The sequence below is a fragment of the Nomascus leucogenys genome, chromosome 9 (assembly GCF_006542625.1).
Source record: "Nomascus leucogenys isolate Asia chromosome 9, Asia_NLE_v1, whole genome shotgun sequence".
NCBI lineage: Eukaryota > Metazoa > Chordata > Mammalia > Primates > Hylobatidae > Nomascus > Nomascus leucogenys.
Window position 1 is genome coordinate 29,440,292 of NC_044389.1, and position 17,211 is coordinate 29,457,502.

A 17,211-nucleotide genomic window follows, 5' to 3' on the forward strand; every position below is an offset into this window, starting at 1 on the left:
TACCAAATTCACAAAATGCTTGCTATTGATATATTTCTTGTGATATATTGAAGGGGCTGAGTTTTGCCCTGCATCAAAGTACAAAAGGGTATAATCAACACAAATAATCAGAAGGCAGTGAGAACATAAGCAAGAAAGCTTTTAGGAAACTGCAGGAGTATTGGGAGAAGACTTTGGAGTCTCATGAGTTATGAACCTGATGGGATTAGAGGAGAACTAAATGACACCAAGGCCTTGGAGGGGCAAAGAAAATTAAGCTAATTCTGTAACTGAGTCAAGCAAAGAGGAGGTCCAGCCATATTTCTTTCCCTTCCCTTCTCTTCCAAAGTATGTTAGCCATTTTAATAAACTTTTTATAAATGTAATAAAATTATATAGATGTGTGTGTGTGTGTGTGTGTGTGTGTGTGTGTGTCCTAAAATTAGTGAGGCCAAAATTGCTGTCTTAATGTCTTTCTGTTTGGTCTTTTATATCATCTAGATTCAACCTGTGGGTTATATTAAAATTGGAATGTGGCTCCAAAAAGCACCTTTCCACCACAGAATGTCTTGAAGTATTACTCCTGCAGAGTTACCCTAACCTCATGGCTTCTGTAGATAAGAAGAGGGAAATCTAGCAGCAGCACTCAGGCTCAGAGCATAACAGGAAACTTTCTAGATATTAGATGTTGAACAGGATTTATCTGAGCTAGGAAGAGTTGTGTTTCAAAGTCAATTTATTCATAAAATTTATAAACGTACATAATGAGCCACATTACTCCTCTGAGTGAGCAGTATCATATTCATTACGTTGTGAAGGGGTCTGAGTCAGGAATATACAGGCTGCTGCAGTGTGAGCAGATGTGAGGTAAGGTCATGGTTTGGCAAAGATGAGGTTATACTAGATGTGATAGTTAAAATTAGGTACCAGCTTGATTGGATTGAAGGATACCTAGATAGCTGGTGAAGTATTCTTTCTGGGTGCATCTGTGAGGGTGTTGCCAAAGGAGACTGACATTTGAGTCTCAGTGGACTGGGGGAGGAAGACCCCCTCAATGTGGGTGGGCACTATCTAGTTGGCTGCCAGCACAGCTAGAACAAAGCAAGTGGAAGAAGGTGGGATAAGCTGGCTTGCTGAGTCTTCTGGCTTTCATCTTTCTCCCATGATGGATGCTTTCTTCCATTCCTCCTGCCCTTGGACAACAGACTCCAGGTTCTCCGGCCTTTGGACTCTTGGACTTACACCAGTGGTTTGCCAGGGGTTCTCGGGCCTTTGGCCACAGACTCAAGGCTTCACTGTCAGCTTCTCTGCTTTTGAGGGTTTTAGACTTGGACTGAGTCACTACTGGCTTCTTTCTTCCCCAGCTTGCAGATGGCCTATTGTGGGACTTTGACTTGAGATTGTGTGAGCCAATTCTTCCTAATAAACTCCCTTTCATATATGTATCTATCCTATTATTTCTGTGCACTGGAGAGCCCTAATACAGAGATATATATTGGTATCCTAAAGTTGTAAATACGTAGCCTTGACCTACAATGCAGTAAGGGAAAAGAAGGAGCAGAGTGAACCAGAGTCTAGGATTCTGAATTGGAGTGAGACTACCAAGAATGAAGGAGCAGGACAGGCTGAAGGACAATGGAACAAGCACCATGGAGAGCTCCAGCGGAAAATTACTTGCTCCTCTGACATCTCAGCTCAGATCTTCCTGGTCAGCTCTACTGCAGATGGATTTACTTCTTAGTTTAAAGACAAAGAAGGCCTGTTAAATGCCTGCCTACATTGAAAGTCCCTTCAAGGCAGTAACTATTTCATATTCATCACCCACAGAATGTCGCTCAGGAGGCACGTGATAAGTGTAGGTTTTGTAGGTTTAATAAATGACGTGAAAGCCATCCACATGCCTAGTGTTGATGTTTTTTCTTAGATTTTCCTCAGGCCAGCTAATGCTATACTCATCAAGAATTCACTAAATGTTTCTAGATGCATTATGCTAAGTATGTTCACACATTATCTCTTAAAACCCTATTATATCCAAAGATAATTTTATGGCACTACAAAGAAACAGAAGTTCAAAAAAATGATGTTTACCTAGGTGTAGACAGCAACTTAAATGGCAATTATTCCAAGTTCAATGTCTTTCTCAGGTAACTAAGTCTGTGCATAGTATTTTAGAATAACATAATTTCTGGGTAGATTTGCACCCTATGGCATAGAAAACAGTAACATTCTCCAACTATTTCTTTGCCATTCTACGTTTCTAAGTACGCTTGCAGTTAGGAAAAGTCAGGTCAGTGGGGTGCTAATAAATTCCTCTCTAACAAAAAAAACCCTAATTTTTGGCATTTTTCAATTTCTGTAGTGCAAATATTCCCATCATAGCTGATTGCTAGCTCCCAACATGATGTTGCTGAACACAGAGCTAGGAAGAGAAATGTATCATTGACTCTCCATGAGTCATTATGAGCTAGCTCTAGTATACCACTAGGCCACGATAACAGCTTGCCTACTGGGTAATAAGGGAGTGAAATGTGTCGCTTCTGGGATGAGACAGAAGTAACACAAATTTCTTTTTATTTATTCAATGCCACATCCTCCAGGTTTTTTCCTCATTAAGTGACTGAAGATGCTGCATTTTCTAAATTACAGTAGAGCCGCCATCAGCTTGGGTTCCTGAGTGACTGTGAAGCAGAATACTCTACCAGACCCCATGGAACACAGAACATTAGTGAGGAATTAACCTTCTTGTACTAAGCTAGTGAGAATTCCTCCTAGCACTAAATATGAAACCTTACCCTTTATAAATTGAATTAAAATTTGATTGATAGAGATAGTTTTTCTCTCTCCAACAGAGTTTCAATGTTTTATAAAATAGTAAGTGTGCCCGAAGTAAGACAAACACAAAAACTAAAGAAAAATTCAAGTGTATATGCATTAAAAGAAAGTAAAGACACAATGTATGACTTACATATATTCAAGAGAACAACTAATTAACCTGTGTCAGAATTCATGTGTCAACATTTTTAGTAACAACTAATTCATGTGTCAGAAACTGCTGAAGCACTTTACCAATATCTCATTTAACCATGACAATATTGAGTAGCCACTATTTTCCCCCACTTTCCTCAGACTTAGACAGGTTAAGTAATTTCTCCACGAACAAAAAGACATTAAGTAATGAATCTTGAATTCAAATAGATGTCCCCCTTTTTTCAAAGTATTTGCTCTTAAGTTTTGAATTCTTCACAAATTAAAGAATAGATGGTTTAAATAAAATATTTATTAAGAACCTACCGTGAGCTAGGCATTGTGTCAGACAAAGACACAATCACAGAAGCTAGATTTAAATACCATTATTTTGTTGGGCATTATGCATTTGGAGAAATGTGTGATAAGGAAATGTATCCAAAACATAAATTCTACTTAAATACACAAACACACACACATATGCACACATGCGTATGCACACACATATACATATAAATGTGCATGTGTACCTAAGTGTACACATATCTTTTTTATAAAGGAAGCATTCTATTTGGTTGACAGTCCGATATTGGCAGGCCAAAAAACTGGAAAATTTTCCAGGAAAAATCTATTATCAAACATTCCACTGACCCAAAATATTAATGCTACACCTAATCTATTTACTTAACACACCTTGTGTAGACTACAGGCTTATTCATAAGAGTCACCAGGAAAGACTAATAGGAGGCCAGCATAATAATCTTCATGTGTGGTCCTTTTAGACTCAAGGTTGATTTAATTATGATTCCTAAACAAGCTTATGCCACTTGAGTATGATTTTTAAAATATCCTTACCCAGTAGAAAAGGCATTAGTAGGCTCTGGCTACCAACGTAACAAAACCAAAATATTTCTACTAGTCTCAGAATGTCGGTATAATCATGTGGTTGGGTACATGCCCTTCTGTGCTTGGGAGATTATCTAAAGACAGTTTATCCAAATGTACTTAATAGAAACATACCCCAGGGGATATGTTAAATTAAATGATCACACTGATAATCCTAAACTAATATAAACATTTGTACCACCGAAACCCATTGGGTGCTGACAATTATTTAATGTCTTTGCAGGGAGTTTCCTTTAAAAAGCAGAGGACAAAATTTGGCTCAAGAGTTTCTGTGGTCACATTCAAATACTCTATATTAGTTGCTGAATGGAAAAATCATATTGCTTCTCAGAAATAAGATCCATGATCTGTAGCTTTCCTACAAATGGAAATTTAGGAGCATAAAACAATCTTCTCTTCTGTTTTTAATAAAACTTTGTTATTTCCAGTTACTTCTTTTTAATATGCTTTACCTGCATCAGAGGAAACCTAAAACATTTGAGTACTTATGTGAATTATACAAATGAGTTGACTCATTATCTCTGCTTAGTGAAAGTGCCCTAAGATGGAACAGTAAAGTACTTACCAGAAAAATCACAAAAGAAAAGAAACTGCCACTCTCTTATCATTTTAAATCATAAACACATTAGTGTTCCATGCTAGCACCTCCACTATAGGCTAAGTAAACCAGTTCTTCTGCCTGCTTCCCTGGATATCCTCAGAATAAGTGTATTAATTTTTATTCATAAATATTTACATAGTTCTTTCTCAGGCACTGTAGCATATGCTAGTGGCAAAATCTGGTCTATAGAAAAAGAGACAGAGAAAATATGTACAGAAATAAAAATGATATAAGGAAGAAATTAATCCAAAAGGGAAGTGCAGAAAAATTTAATAGAAAGCCAGAGAGAAAAGAGCATTTTAGGGAAAAAAAAATCTGACAAAGTTTGATGAAAGTTTTGTCATTTGAGCTGAACTTTGTGGGATAGTTATAAGTCAGAATGAAAGACAACGCATTATAAGGGGAAGGAACAGCTTGAAAGAAAGCATGGGGTAAGAGAATGTGGTGGGGGGAGAGAGACAGAACAAAATTACATTTGACAAGAATGTAAAGACAAGTGATAGAGGATAACTAGAAAGATTGGCTTGAGGCTCAATTGGGTGGTCCTTGAATACCATGGTAAAGTCAAGTAATAGATAGATCGTTCTCCATATCTGGGATAAAAACTGTTATGTGAAACATTCAAAAAGCCACTATTAATTTCAGTGATAGAGCAGACCTTTTCCAGATAGTCGAGTGCATGGGAGACAGCACCAGGGAAACACTATCTAATCTCAGACATTTCTCGTCTTGAGAAAGTGCACATGTAAAACATTTATCATTCATTAGACATCCAAAAGGGAAATCCAAAGTCAACAGCAATATTTTATGTCATCAGATTCAGTTCAATTTCCTTTGCATCAACCTGATACATTCTTTTGGTATTTCATATAGAAGCAAAATAAGTTTATTTTTTTTGTTTCATTATAATGCTTATTCTTTGTTTAGTTGTTGTTAGCATTAATCCTACACTAGAAATGCTGTAAATCAGAGCTGGAGGCTCTTTTGCTGAGGGCCAGATAAAAATTTAAGATAAAATAATAATAGATACTGTGTCTTTTTATTGTTCCCCTAATTATAGGAGACTGAGCTTAGAGACTTGTCTAAACAGAGTTCTCATCACCTCATCACCTGATCAAAGGCTCTGCTCACTCATAGAACTAATCCGCATTACTTCTCTGTTCTAATTATCAATTAAAATGTGCTTAATGTCCGTTAAGTAAGTAGCACAGAACATGGCCAAGAGCAGTCAGTAAATGTTTATTGAATGCACGACTGAATGAATATTTGTGTGAGGCACAAGTTAAGATAACAGTCATGCAATATCCCTCCTCTGGGCAAGAGTTTTACTAGAGGAAATACCACTGGTAGCAATCCAAATCACCTGGAAATAGGTACAAGAACTGCACAATAAATTGCTACTAACATGGAAGAATGGCATCACGTGCATGTATTTCATAGTCAATAATGGACTACTTAAGGTCAATATTCAGAAAGCAAGAAAAAATTACTCCAGTGGACTTGCTAGCTCAAGACACTGCTGGCTAAGTCATGCTTAAATTAAAGTATTTGAGGGATGAAGAGACTTGACACTTCTTGTAATTCCTTCCTACTGTGGTCACAAAAAGTCAGACTCAATGCTAGTGATATTTTTGGCAAGTTAGTCAAAATAACCATTACATAAAATTTGGCCACATTTGTTTAAAATATTGTAGCAGCAAAACAATTCGTCAATCTAATACACTCAATAAATACCAGGCATTATGTGCAAGGATCTGGGTGGAAAAAACAGGCAGGAAGGGCCATTTCTGGCTCATTCATTAAGAAATTACCAGATTTTCTTTCACATGCATTTTCACCTATGCCCTTTTATTATCCACCTTGATATAATCTACACAAGAGTTTCTATTTTTCCTACAGGGCTTAGAGTTCTGAGAACAAAAAACTAGTATCTTAAGATTTGAATGGAGTTACAAGGTAAACATTCATTCTTTAAACTGGGGACATTAATGGAGTTATTCTTTAAAAAAAAAACTGACTGGCATGAAAAATGGCTCCTTGAATTTCTACAGTATATCAGCTCCACATACTTTCACAGCAGCTGTATAATTTGAATTATGATCCCATTAATTCCATTTTTTATGTAAGGAAACAGACAATTAAAGAGTAAACAATGTACAGGATATCTTCCTTTGAGTTCTCCCAGAAATATTCTAGAGCAAGTTGTTTATTTGACAGCTGGAAGGAAGGCTAATAGGAAGAGAGGAGATAATACAGGAATGGGAAGAGGCCCACAAAGGGTGTGTTTTAAGCCTGTTCCCATAGTGGACATCTGGAGTGCGTTCCTTCAGGTGCTAATAGCTGCTCCCGAGGGGTGTTAATTCCTCAGCCGAACAACCTTTTCCTGTTCTAGGAAAAAACCTCTAAGACAGAGAAATGCAGATACTAGATTTGGAAGTACACTGAAAAGCCTGAGAAATATGGGCAAGTCACTCGGGGCATCTGCCACAGTGGGACACACACATAATCTGCAGCAGAACTAGATCTCTGATTTATGATATCTTGAATTTTGAGTGTATATTTTTTCCTCCATACTGCCAAAATACTATGCTTTCTTAGAGGAAATATATACCACTTAAGTTTTGGATACAAATACCACATTGTGCTAAAGAAGAAAATGAATAGAAATCCACCAAATAAAAAAAGCCAACACAGCACTCGAATGCTTGCTTTGAAACAGAAACGATACTATTTCAGGTGTATCATATTAATTTAATTCTCAGCCCAATTCTGCAAAGTAAAGGACTGTGACTACCATCCCCACATGACAGAGAAGGAAAGCCATGCACAGAGAAGTTCTGTTCTCCAGGCAGTGCAGCTGTTAAGGCGTGGTGTTAAGATTCAAACCCAGGCAGTTTCACAACAGAGCCTATGGCTCTAACCATTATTCTGTGTTGGCTCCATCTCTGATTATTTTGTAAGCATGAGTAGATAATTAATAAATCTACAGATTTGATGATAGGAAAACTATCTGAGAATTGTAAGTGTATCGTGTGGCAATGATGACATTCATGGTCCTCAAACTGAAAACTACCAAATTCATGTGATCAAGACACCTCCTACAAACACCTATGTACATTGCTTTTTATTACAAGCACTCTCCATGATAGCAAGAGTGTATGTTTAAAAAAACCATTGTGTATACTTCATGAAACATGCCAACTTCAAAATAAAATAATAAACAAACTTTGTGAAATAACAGTACCTTCACTGTCCACATTCCAGCCTCTGGCTCTTTCACATTCACTACTTTGGCTGAGTTATGGATATTTAATAGCTCATTCAGGCCAAATCCCTTTTTTATCAGCTTCCCTGAAAGACAGAACATAAAGGTAACAAGCACAATCCTTCTCTCAGCTATGTAATATTAGCTAATTTAACATTACATAAAACTAAGAGCATGATCAAATTTCAAATAACACTGGCACATTTTTTACTAAAGTGTGCTGCAAACTAACCCAAAGAGCCTTTATTTTCTATTCTGTGGCTAAAATAAAACGCATTCAATTTCTAGTATCTATGACCTGATTGACACTTATACCCATAGCTCAAACCATTACTTTATTTCTAAAATATACTTAATTTTAGGGTGTCCAGGCATTGGATACTGAAATAACGGATTACTATTTGTCATGCTGATTTGATCATCAAATGAGAATAACAATTAGCAGACTGTAATCAAACTTCCAAAGCCAGCCTAGATAGCAATTACTATGGCTACCAAAAATGTTACACAGAGTCACTAGAGATATTTAGATTAAATAGATGGCAAACACAGCAAACCAGAATAAATGTCGTTCTGGAGAGCACTCAAAGTATTACTAACATGAGAGCCCTGGGCATATCTTTACACAAAGTGTAAAACCTTAACCAGTTTCCCATGAAGCACAGGAGAAGGCTTTTATCTGTCATAGGAATCATTAAAGGAGGCAGTGTAACAAAGTAGCATGATACCATCATCTACTGACCTGACATTTATCTAAACTGTCTAATAGTTGAAACTTAGAAAAGAGGAAAAGCAAATTTGGAATTAAGCCACAGTTCAGTTTTTCACTTCACTCTTGACTTTCTCATGGACTACTTCTCCAGTTATATAAAGAAATAAGTTAGGCCAGGCGTGGTGGCTCACGCCTGTAATCCCAACACTTTGGGAGGCCGAGGTGGGCAGATCACAAGGTCAGGAGTTCAAAACCAGCCTGACCAACATGGTGAAACCCTGTCTCTACTAAAAATACAAAAATTAGCCAGGCATGGTGGTGCACACCTGTAATCCCAGCTACTCAGGAGGCTGAGGCAGGAGAATCGTTTGAACCCAGGAGGCAGAGGCTGCAATGAGCTGAGGTCCTGCTACTGCACTCCAGCCTGAGCAACAGAGCAAGACTCCATGTCAAAAAAAAAAAAAAAAAAAAGAAGAAAGAAAGGAAGAAGTTATAAGCATCCTATGTTTGAATTAAAAGTTTTACAATCATCGTATGCCCAATGACTTTTTAAAGTAGTAGAAACATAATGCAATGGGTACTGGTACTCTGAGTCTCCAGGTAGCAGAAAACACAAGTCTTTCCTCAGTAACATGGATGTTATTGCAGTAGAATGCTACTTCAACAGGAAAATCCATTTATAAGGTCAAACTTGTAGAAGTCTTGAGAAAGACGTTGTATTTGTCTTGTAAATTTTAATGTGTTTGTGGCCTCTGAGAACAATTTCATAGGTTGTTTTCTTTTGGAAATTAGTTATTTTCCTCTAAGACAAATAAAGTAAGAAAACCAGTTATCCTCTTCCCTATTTATAAATACAGAGAAAAAATATGCAACTAAAGCCACAGTGGAAATATAACTATTTTGCAAATATTAGGTAAAAAATATTTCTAAATGAAAATGTTAAGAAATTAAAGATTTCTGTCTTTACTAGACTGTTATTTGATGTAAATCTTATTGTAGTTATCAACTAGCAATGGTACCAAACAAATCATATGGTTATAAAATATACTTAAGTAAAGAGGCAAAGTGAATTATTTAAAGTTCCCTTTACTAAAAATATAAATTTGGTTTTTAACAAATATCTTCTGTAAAATTAAAATTTATCAAGAAAATGATAGAGTGGAAAATTAGTTATTTTAAGAGTTATTTGGTGTGAGTCATTTAAAAATAATGTAAAATACTGAATTTGACAGAATAAGTTACTGTAAAATATCTCCTCATATAAAGTTTCAGGTTTTATTTAAATATTTTTATTTTGGATCATTTAAATATAATTAATTTACTAAATCTGACCTGTTTAAATATAAGAAGTTTTACCTTTTCGAATTTCATGTTAATTCAACAATAGTTAGCACTTTCAAAATGTTACATTTTTTAAACACCTTCCTTAGCCACTTCTGAATTTGTTGAATTTACTCATGAAGTTGGCATTAACTTGACAAAAACAAGTGTGTGAAAAGTATTTTACCCTCTATGTATTTTGTATTTTATTATGTGATGTTTGATATATCTCACCTAAAGGATTGCGAATTTCAATCATTGGAGAAGGCCCACTCAAAGACACAGTGACCTCTTTTAGGCTGGGATCAAAAGGAATTCTCCAAGTATTTACAGCCTGTTCCAAATGATCTGTGGATAAGAGGTGAACTTTGGAGGCCTGTACTGCTTCTTCTACCCATTTTAATACCTATAAGAGAGAAAGAGAAGTGTAAGTGATATCAGAAAACATTCGCAGTTTTATTATCATTGCTGTTTCAGGTACTTTGCGTAATCAAATGACTCCGGCGCATCCTGGACTGGTGTGAAATTCATTTCAGTCATTACTGAAGATAGGACTCTTTCTAATTCTAGTTAGTGTACATTCAAAACAAAATGCTGGTTTAACCCATGTTCAAATTTCAAGTTTCTATCTTGGATAATACATTTAAAATGAGACTACAGTGTACAAAACCAGTGAGGGGAGACATGCGGAGATATTACTGACAGTTTGCTGTCTCAAGAGATTAGAACCTATTAAAAAACATAATAGTGCTAACATTTGCAATCCCTTCTTCTTCCATTCTTTCTTTCCAGATTTTATTTCTTCCAGATGCAATTTGTAAAAGAAACCCACTTAGCAAATTATCAAATCCAATTTCAGTAAATTGGGCATATTAATTATTGTATTATACTATATTATAATTATATATGTTGTATTATAATATATTACAGCATATTAATTATAGAAAAATAATTGCAATGTCACTAAAAGAGTCATTTTCATAATAAAGTGAATAACTAACAATATAATGGGAAAAGCATTGCATTAAAGAGAATAGAAAAATATTTCAGGTTACAATTTAACACCAAGTAGTGTATTCTTGAAAAATAGTCTTTAAAAATCATTAAGAAATTGGGTTATAAAAAGGTGTTAATGCCTTTTTGTGAACAAGAAAAACTTTGAATACATAGAAAGTTTCTGCACTAACAAAGATAATTTCCCTTTAGACAAATGGTGCATGTCTGGATAGGTACTCCTTGGATGATCTTACAATTTTAAGTCATGATAACCTTTGATCACCTCATCTTTCTCTGGTTTACGTATCCTTTAAGACTGCATATTACCATGAAAATTTTCTTTCGTAATGAGGCATAAGACACTGAACAGAGCTGGATATTAAGCTATAGTCAAGCTATTAATGATAAAAATATTTTTTGAAATTTCGGTGTAGGTGGTCACATTTCAAGTAACCAAGCAACAAATACTGTGCAACATTTTTATTTTCTGTGAAAAGTATCCTTTTTTTTTCCTTTTCTTTCCCCCTAAGGATAAGGGAAGCATCTAAGACTTATTATCACATAACAATATGAAGCAATCACATTTATCATAAAATAAATGTTTATTGTTCAAGATACTTTTCCAGGTACTAAGTAATGATGACCACATTTTTAGTCATTAGGACTCGGATTTACTGAATGTTTTTGCATTTCTTACATTTTTCATAAAAATTCCTGTCCTTGTTCCAGTATCAAAAACCATATCTCCTATTTCTTTGTGTATCTAAAATGAAGTGCTGTGCTCTACACATGATAAAGGTAGGTATATACTAATGTCAATGAAATTGGTCATAATGGTAATAATACTGATGTTCTTAATAAATAAAAGAAATTCATAATACAAGAAATGCTGTTGAAAAAATGTACGTAAAATGCCCTCACAGTACTTCCACACAGTAATGCCACATCACAATATTTTCACAGCCCACATACTTACATGATCTTAGTTTTCTCCCTCCCCAGCTAAATTCCCTTCTCTTCCCCTAGTTGTTTCAGCCATTGCTGAAGTGTTTCAGCAATGGCTTCACAGGCAAAGTAAAGTAATCTGACTATGAAAGACAGAAATGTTTTCTGTAAATAAAAAAAGAGGCAAATTCAAACCAGGCAGAAGAGAGAATCTGAGCAAGACCACTGAGACAGAGACAGAAGTACTCCAAATATGTTGAGAACATGAGTGACTACATCTGGCTACAGCGAAGTGCTCAGATAAAAAAGAAGATGATGAGGCTGGAAGCCTGTGTCAGGACCAGACAATGGATGGTCATAAAGTCAGGCTGTGACATTTGGATTTCATCCTAGAGATCCCAATGAAAATGACTAAAGGGCTTCAAGCAGAGGAGTGACACACTGAAACGATATTTTACAAAGAGAAATTTGTAGTGTCATCACGGATGAATTGAGCAAAAAAACAAAATTTAATACAGCTAATTACCCCATAAATCAAATGATGTATTTCCTCAAAATTTAACCTTACAAAGCACATGGAATTTTACATATGAAATAAAACATATCTGTTTAAAGAAGCAGATGCCATTTTTGAAAAATGGGTCCTTAATGATCTATCATGCTTGAAGAGAAGGGTATGGATCACTCGGCTTATCAAATCCATCCATATGACTAGAGACCAGACACACTGTAACTAACATTGACCATATATAGAACACATATTTTAATAATCAGAGTGTTGACATTTTTATGTCAACATAAAACACGGCTGTAAGGGTCTGCCTAACTAAAAAAAAAACAAAAATGGAAAGGATTGTTGTTGGGCATCAGATAGCATTTGATACATTTAACTGATAATAAATAATTTTGAGGATAATGTCTGATATAGAGACTGAAGAGGGCAAAGGAGAGAAATTAAACAAATGGACAGAATATCTGTTTCAAAGACAAGACACATAATCTGGTCATAAATGATTCTCAATAGAAAAGAAGAAAAAAAAACATTAGAAAACAAGTACCAGTAAGAATTGTGAGATGTTTCAAGTTTAATAATGAAACGAAATGGCATTAATAAAGATGGAAGTCATTTTTTATGTATATCCTTCATTAAATTTATAGTCTATGTCTGGGTGGCTCTACAAATATTTCTTTCCTTCAAACCCAATGCAGAGAGGTTATGATATATTGCTGGAAAGCTATCTTGTTGTCTGTGAGTTACACATGAAAGTCCCCAAGTCTTGAGTATTCATAGGAAAATGGAAGCCTTCCTAATTTGGTTGCATTTTTGCGAAGCAAGTATGTTCAAATAGTACAGAATATAAGCGGGCTTTGGTTTACTCTTAATACTGCTTCCAATTCATCAACATTTATGAGGCTTTCACAAAGGGATTACCATGTATCATAATACTGCTTGTTGGGAAAGACATAGTGCAGACTTCTGTCAAGAGTCTCAAATCAATTATTTTTATCCACTTATAAGAAAAATCAAATTGAAAACAGATGCAACTCATTGTATTAGAAAATACAGATACTACCAATATGTGAATAAAAGTAGATCACTGCAAGCTACAGAACGTACCATAAGTGAGATTTCTGGCTTCTCAGGGCGCCAGATACAAGAAAATTAAAAATCTCTAATTGTCTAACTATGAGAAATGGTCTTATGAGATTAAAAGTGATCCTCTATTATAAAGAAAAAGAATAAAACTAGAATGTGAAAGCCTACAAATTATTCATTTTTATCAACACAAAAACTTTTTTAAATCCCTAGATAACTGTTTATATAGTACATTAAAAGTTTTAATATAAAAACTGTTCTCTGACAATTTATAACAGTTTATATCTACAAAGGGCCTCTGAGACCATCTAATCCATGTCCTTAATTTGATAGATGAGGAAACTGATATTTGAAGTTCTTGTACCTTTAAAACATCTAACAAGTTGGATTCTGGCTCAATAGTTATATTTTTACATAAGTCCCTTGTATACTGTCATAAAGATTTTGCGGCCCATGCTATAACCAATACTTAAAAATAGTCCATATAGCCACTCAACTCTAAAATAAGATACAACTACAGTTTTAAAGCACAAAACCATCACACATTATTACGAATGGTAAGACATTAGGAATAGAAGTGAAGTCAATTTTTGCATACATATTCACGAACAGAACTCGAAGAATAGCTTTGTTTGGAAGAGCATTTCTCATGTAATGCATTACATCCAAATGAATTTCCCCAGGACATCCTTTGTCTTCCTGGCAAGAAAGGGAAGTATGGTGAGGTGTTCAATACAGTTCGCAATTATGCCTTTATTTGTATTTTTGTGGTTGCTGTTGTTATTTTTTATTCATCTTTCCTTCTAAATTGTAAGTTCTATGAGGGCAGAGACCATAGCTGATTTGTTCACCACTATAGTCCCTGAACCTAACATAGTACATGAAATATAGCAGATTCCTGAATAAATATGTGTGGGATGGAGAAATAAAAGAAGAAAGAAAAGGACAAGAGAGAGAGAAAATGGGAGGGAGGGAAGAATTTTATATCAGGTCTTTACCTGGAGTTAAATGTGTGCTAAAAGGCAGTATTTTGTCCATGTGCATTTGTGACAGTCCTTTCTCAGCAATGAATTTTCTGCATTGAAGCTGAATAGAGTTCAAACCTGTATGCATGGTTTTAAATGTGAGCATCACATTGTATTTAATTTTTATTTTATTTAGTTGGTTCGCTTAGGATTTTTAAATGCAAAGGAAAATTTCACAGAATTAAGCCAGTTTTTAAGAAATGCAAAAACGCATGCATTTTTCTCAGTCACGCTGGATAGATATTTTTCAAGCTCAGTGATGGTAGAAAGTTGATCAGGTGTAAATGCATCCACATGGTAAGTGAAGCCTGATCTAGAAAAAAAACTGTGTAAAATTAACACTAACACCAGCAAGCACTTAGTAGTGCTTATTAGATGTTGGATACTTCTAAAAGTCTTATATTGATCTTCACACCTTCCATTTGCATAGGTACATAGCTACAATTATTTCCATTTTACAGATGAACAAAAATGAGTGATACATGCCAAAGTTCATAAGACATACAACCAGTAAGAAGGCAGCACTTGCCTGTTGGTCCCATAATCTTGTCTTTCACTTTCTATTTTCTGAGTTAGCATTAGGAAAAAAATGACAGTTTTCAAGAGTGAATCTGAAATAATATCTAGTGAAAAACAAAAATTCAATGCAGGTGTTTTTAAAATGAAATGGCATGCCAAACATAATGAATAGACTAGCTGTATATTTTTATCACTATTTTGGAAGCAAATTGTTAAGAGTTACACTATATAAAAATATTAAAGCCTTTAAATCTATATAGTATTTGATATGAAAAAGATTTGCTACATTTCCAAGACAATCGTTTCATAGTAAACCCTACATTATAGCAATGGCAGGCTTTACAAACCTCCGACATGGCTAAGAGAGATGCCCCTCTGGATAACCAGGACAGCCTATCTCTCTGGGTTCAAATTCATTCCTATCCTGCAGTATAGCATAGAGCCCATGCCTCCAATTTTGCTTAGAAGTCACTAAGCATTTATTGAACATCCAGGTGGGAATATGAAGGAGGAACTCAGAGATTTGAATCTGTCATTCATTTGAAAGATTCAGATCACTGATCTAATGGAATTTAAAGCCATGAATCCCCTTGCAGGCCCTGTCCACAAGAACTTAGACAAAGGAAGATATACATCATCCTGTGAAAATAAACTTAAACATCAATATATATTGGCTCAGAAAAGAGCCTGGGAGCAAGTCTCCCCTTGATCTGATGCTGGCAAATTTCAGATGATGATTTGCTCTTTGTACATGTGCCTATAGAGAGGAAATGTATCATTTGTGCCAACACAAGTGTTCTAGACTTGCAAGCAGTTAGATTTCTCATGGTAGATGAATGAGCTGGCATTCAGATTTTATACAGCACTCCTCTAAGTTTGGTTAGTTCAAGTCTATTCCTGAGGATGGATCCACTCAGAGGCTGACAAATCCAGTGTCATGGTTGGCAGATTTAGCAAATCCACCAAGAAATGTCACCACTTGAGACTTTTCGAGAGGGTATTCCCCTGATAATATCCATTTATATTACTCTTTGGATGTTGTGTGCCTATTTAATTTAGAAAATTCTATGGTGAGTTTTAACAATAGTAAGTGCTCATAAACAAGTGTGGCTGGTGATGTGTTGTATCGCCATAAATGCTCACGCTAAAGGTAGGCAAAATAAGAAATAATTTACAGGATTTTTAAAAAAACAGACTTTCTGCTGGAACTAAAATTTTACTCAGTTTATATAGAGAATATGGGTTGGAGGAGCTTAGACATTGGAATGGCATTAGAAAATTTAGGCCCAATGGGGACTCTAGAGGGGATTAGTGAAAAGACGAACTCTCAGTTTCAACTCAATGAGAACCCAAAACTTGTGTAAAACTTCCACACCTTCTACACGATCAAAGTTTTATAATACACAATAGCCAAAAAAAAAAAGCACACTTTAGACACTTATGAACAGTGAAATCATTCCTGCTAGTTATTTTAAAGTGTCGATGTATATTTCATTAATTTATCTTTATAAAATTATTGTGTCACAATTTCAATGTGTTACAAATGAGAGAGGAAATTTAGCTTCCCAGAAAAATATGATTTAAAATAATACAAATATAGAAAATTAACTTTTATCATTCATGTCTCTCACTGAATCTCTTTTTGCTTGGGTTTTTTGCTTGTTTCACATGTTTATTTTTTCTTCTTCTTCTACTAACTACTTATTTTAGAATGGCCAAATCTCAGTGAGTTCAGTTGTTCCATCGAAACTTTCTAGTTTTAAAAGGAAAAAAGTTATAAAAATACATAGATACATACATTCATATGCACACATACATACGTGTAGACATATATATACATACATATATGCCAGTTATGGTCTTATCGCTGGCTACCCGGAAAGCAGGAAAAACTTCAAACCACACTTAGGCTATGAGTAACAAAAACAACCCCTAGTTAGGGAGGCACGTAAGCATTATTGATATTACAGGTTCTTAGTCCTGACTTTTTCTCCTCATTCATACCCTGTATTTATTTACCTATCCATATATGCATACACACTCACACATTTAATAAGGCATGCAGGTATAGTAGTTACATAAAACACTATTGCACATATATTTGAAATGGTGAATCTGGACTCCATGAATAGCTTCAGGGTCATCTATGAAATCCCTAAAATCATTTGCAAAATTAGATAGATAGATAGATAGATAGGTAGATAGATAGATAGAGATAGAGATAGAGATAGAGATAGATAGATGATAGATGATAGATACATAGATTAGATAGATAGATAGATAGATAGATAGATAGATAGATAGATAGATGATAGATAGATATAGATAGATAGATAGATATGGACATAGTACATGGGAGGAAGGGTCATAGTTTGGCCAGAT

At 35.1% G+C, this 17,211-nt stretch overlaps 1 protein-coding gene across 1 annotated transcript in view; it reads right to left on the reverse strand.

Annotated features, from left to right (window-relative positions):
- Positions 1–17,211, reverse strand: part of HMCN1 (hemicentin 1) — a 434,555-nt gene that overhangs the window by 261,698 nt on the left and 155,646 nt on the right. The window contains exons 5-6 of the mRNA XM_030818744.1: positions 9,982–10,153; positions 7,695–7,801 (exon numbers count right to left, since the gene is read on the reverse strand). Of these exons, the coding sequence (XP_030674604.1) occupies positions 7,695–7,801; positions 9,982–10,153 (279 nt within the window). The remainder of the gene's footprint in view (positions 1–7,694; positions 7,802–9,981; positions 10,154–17,211) is intronic.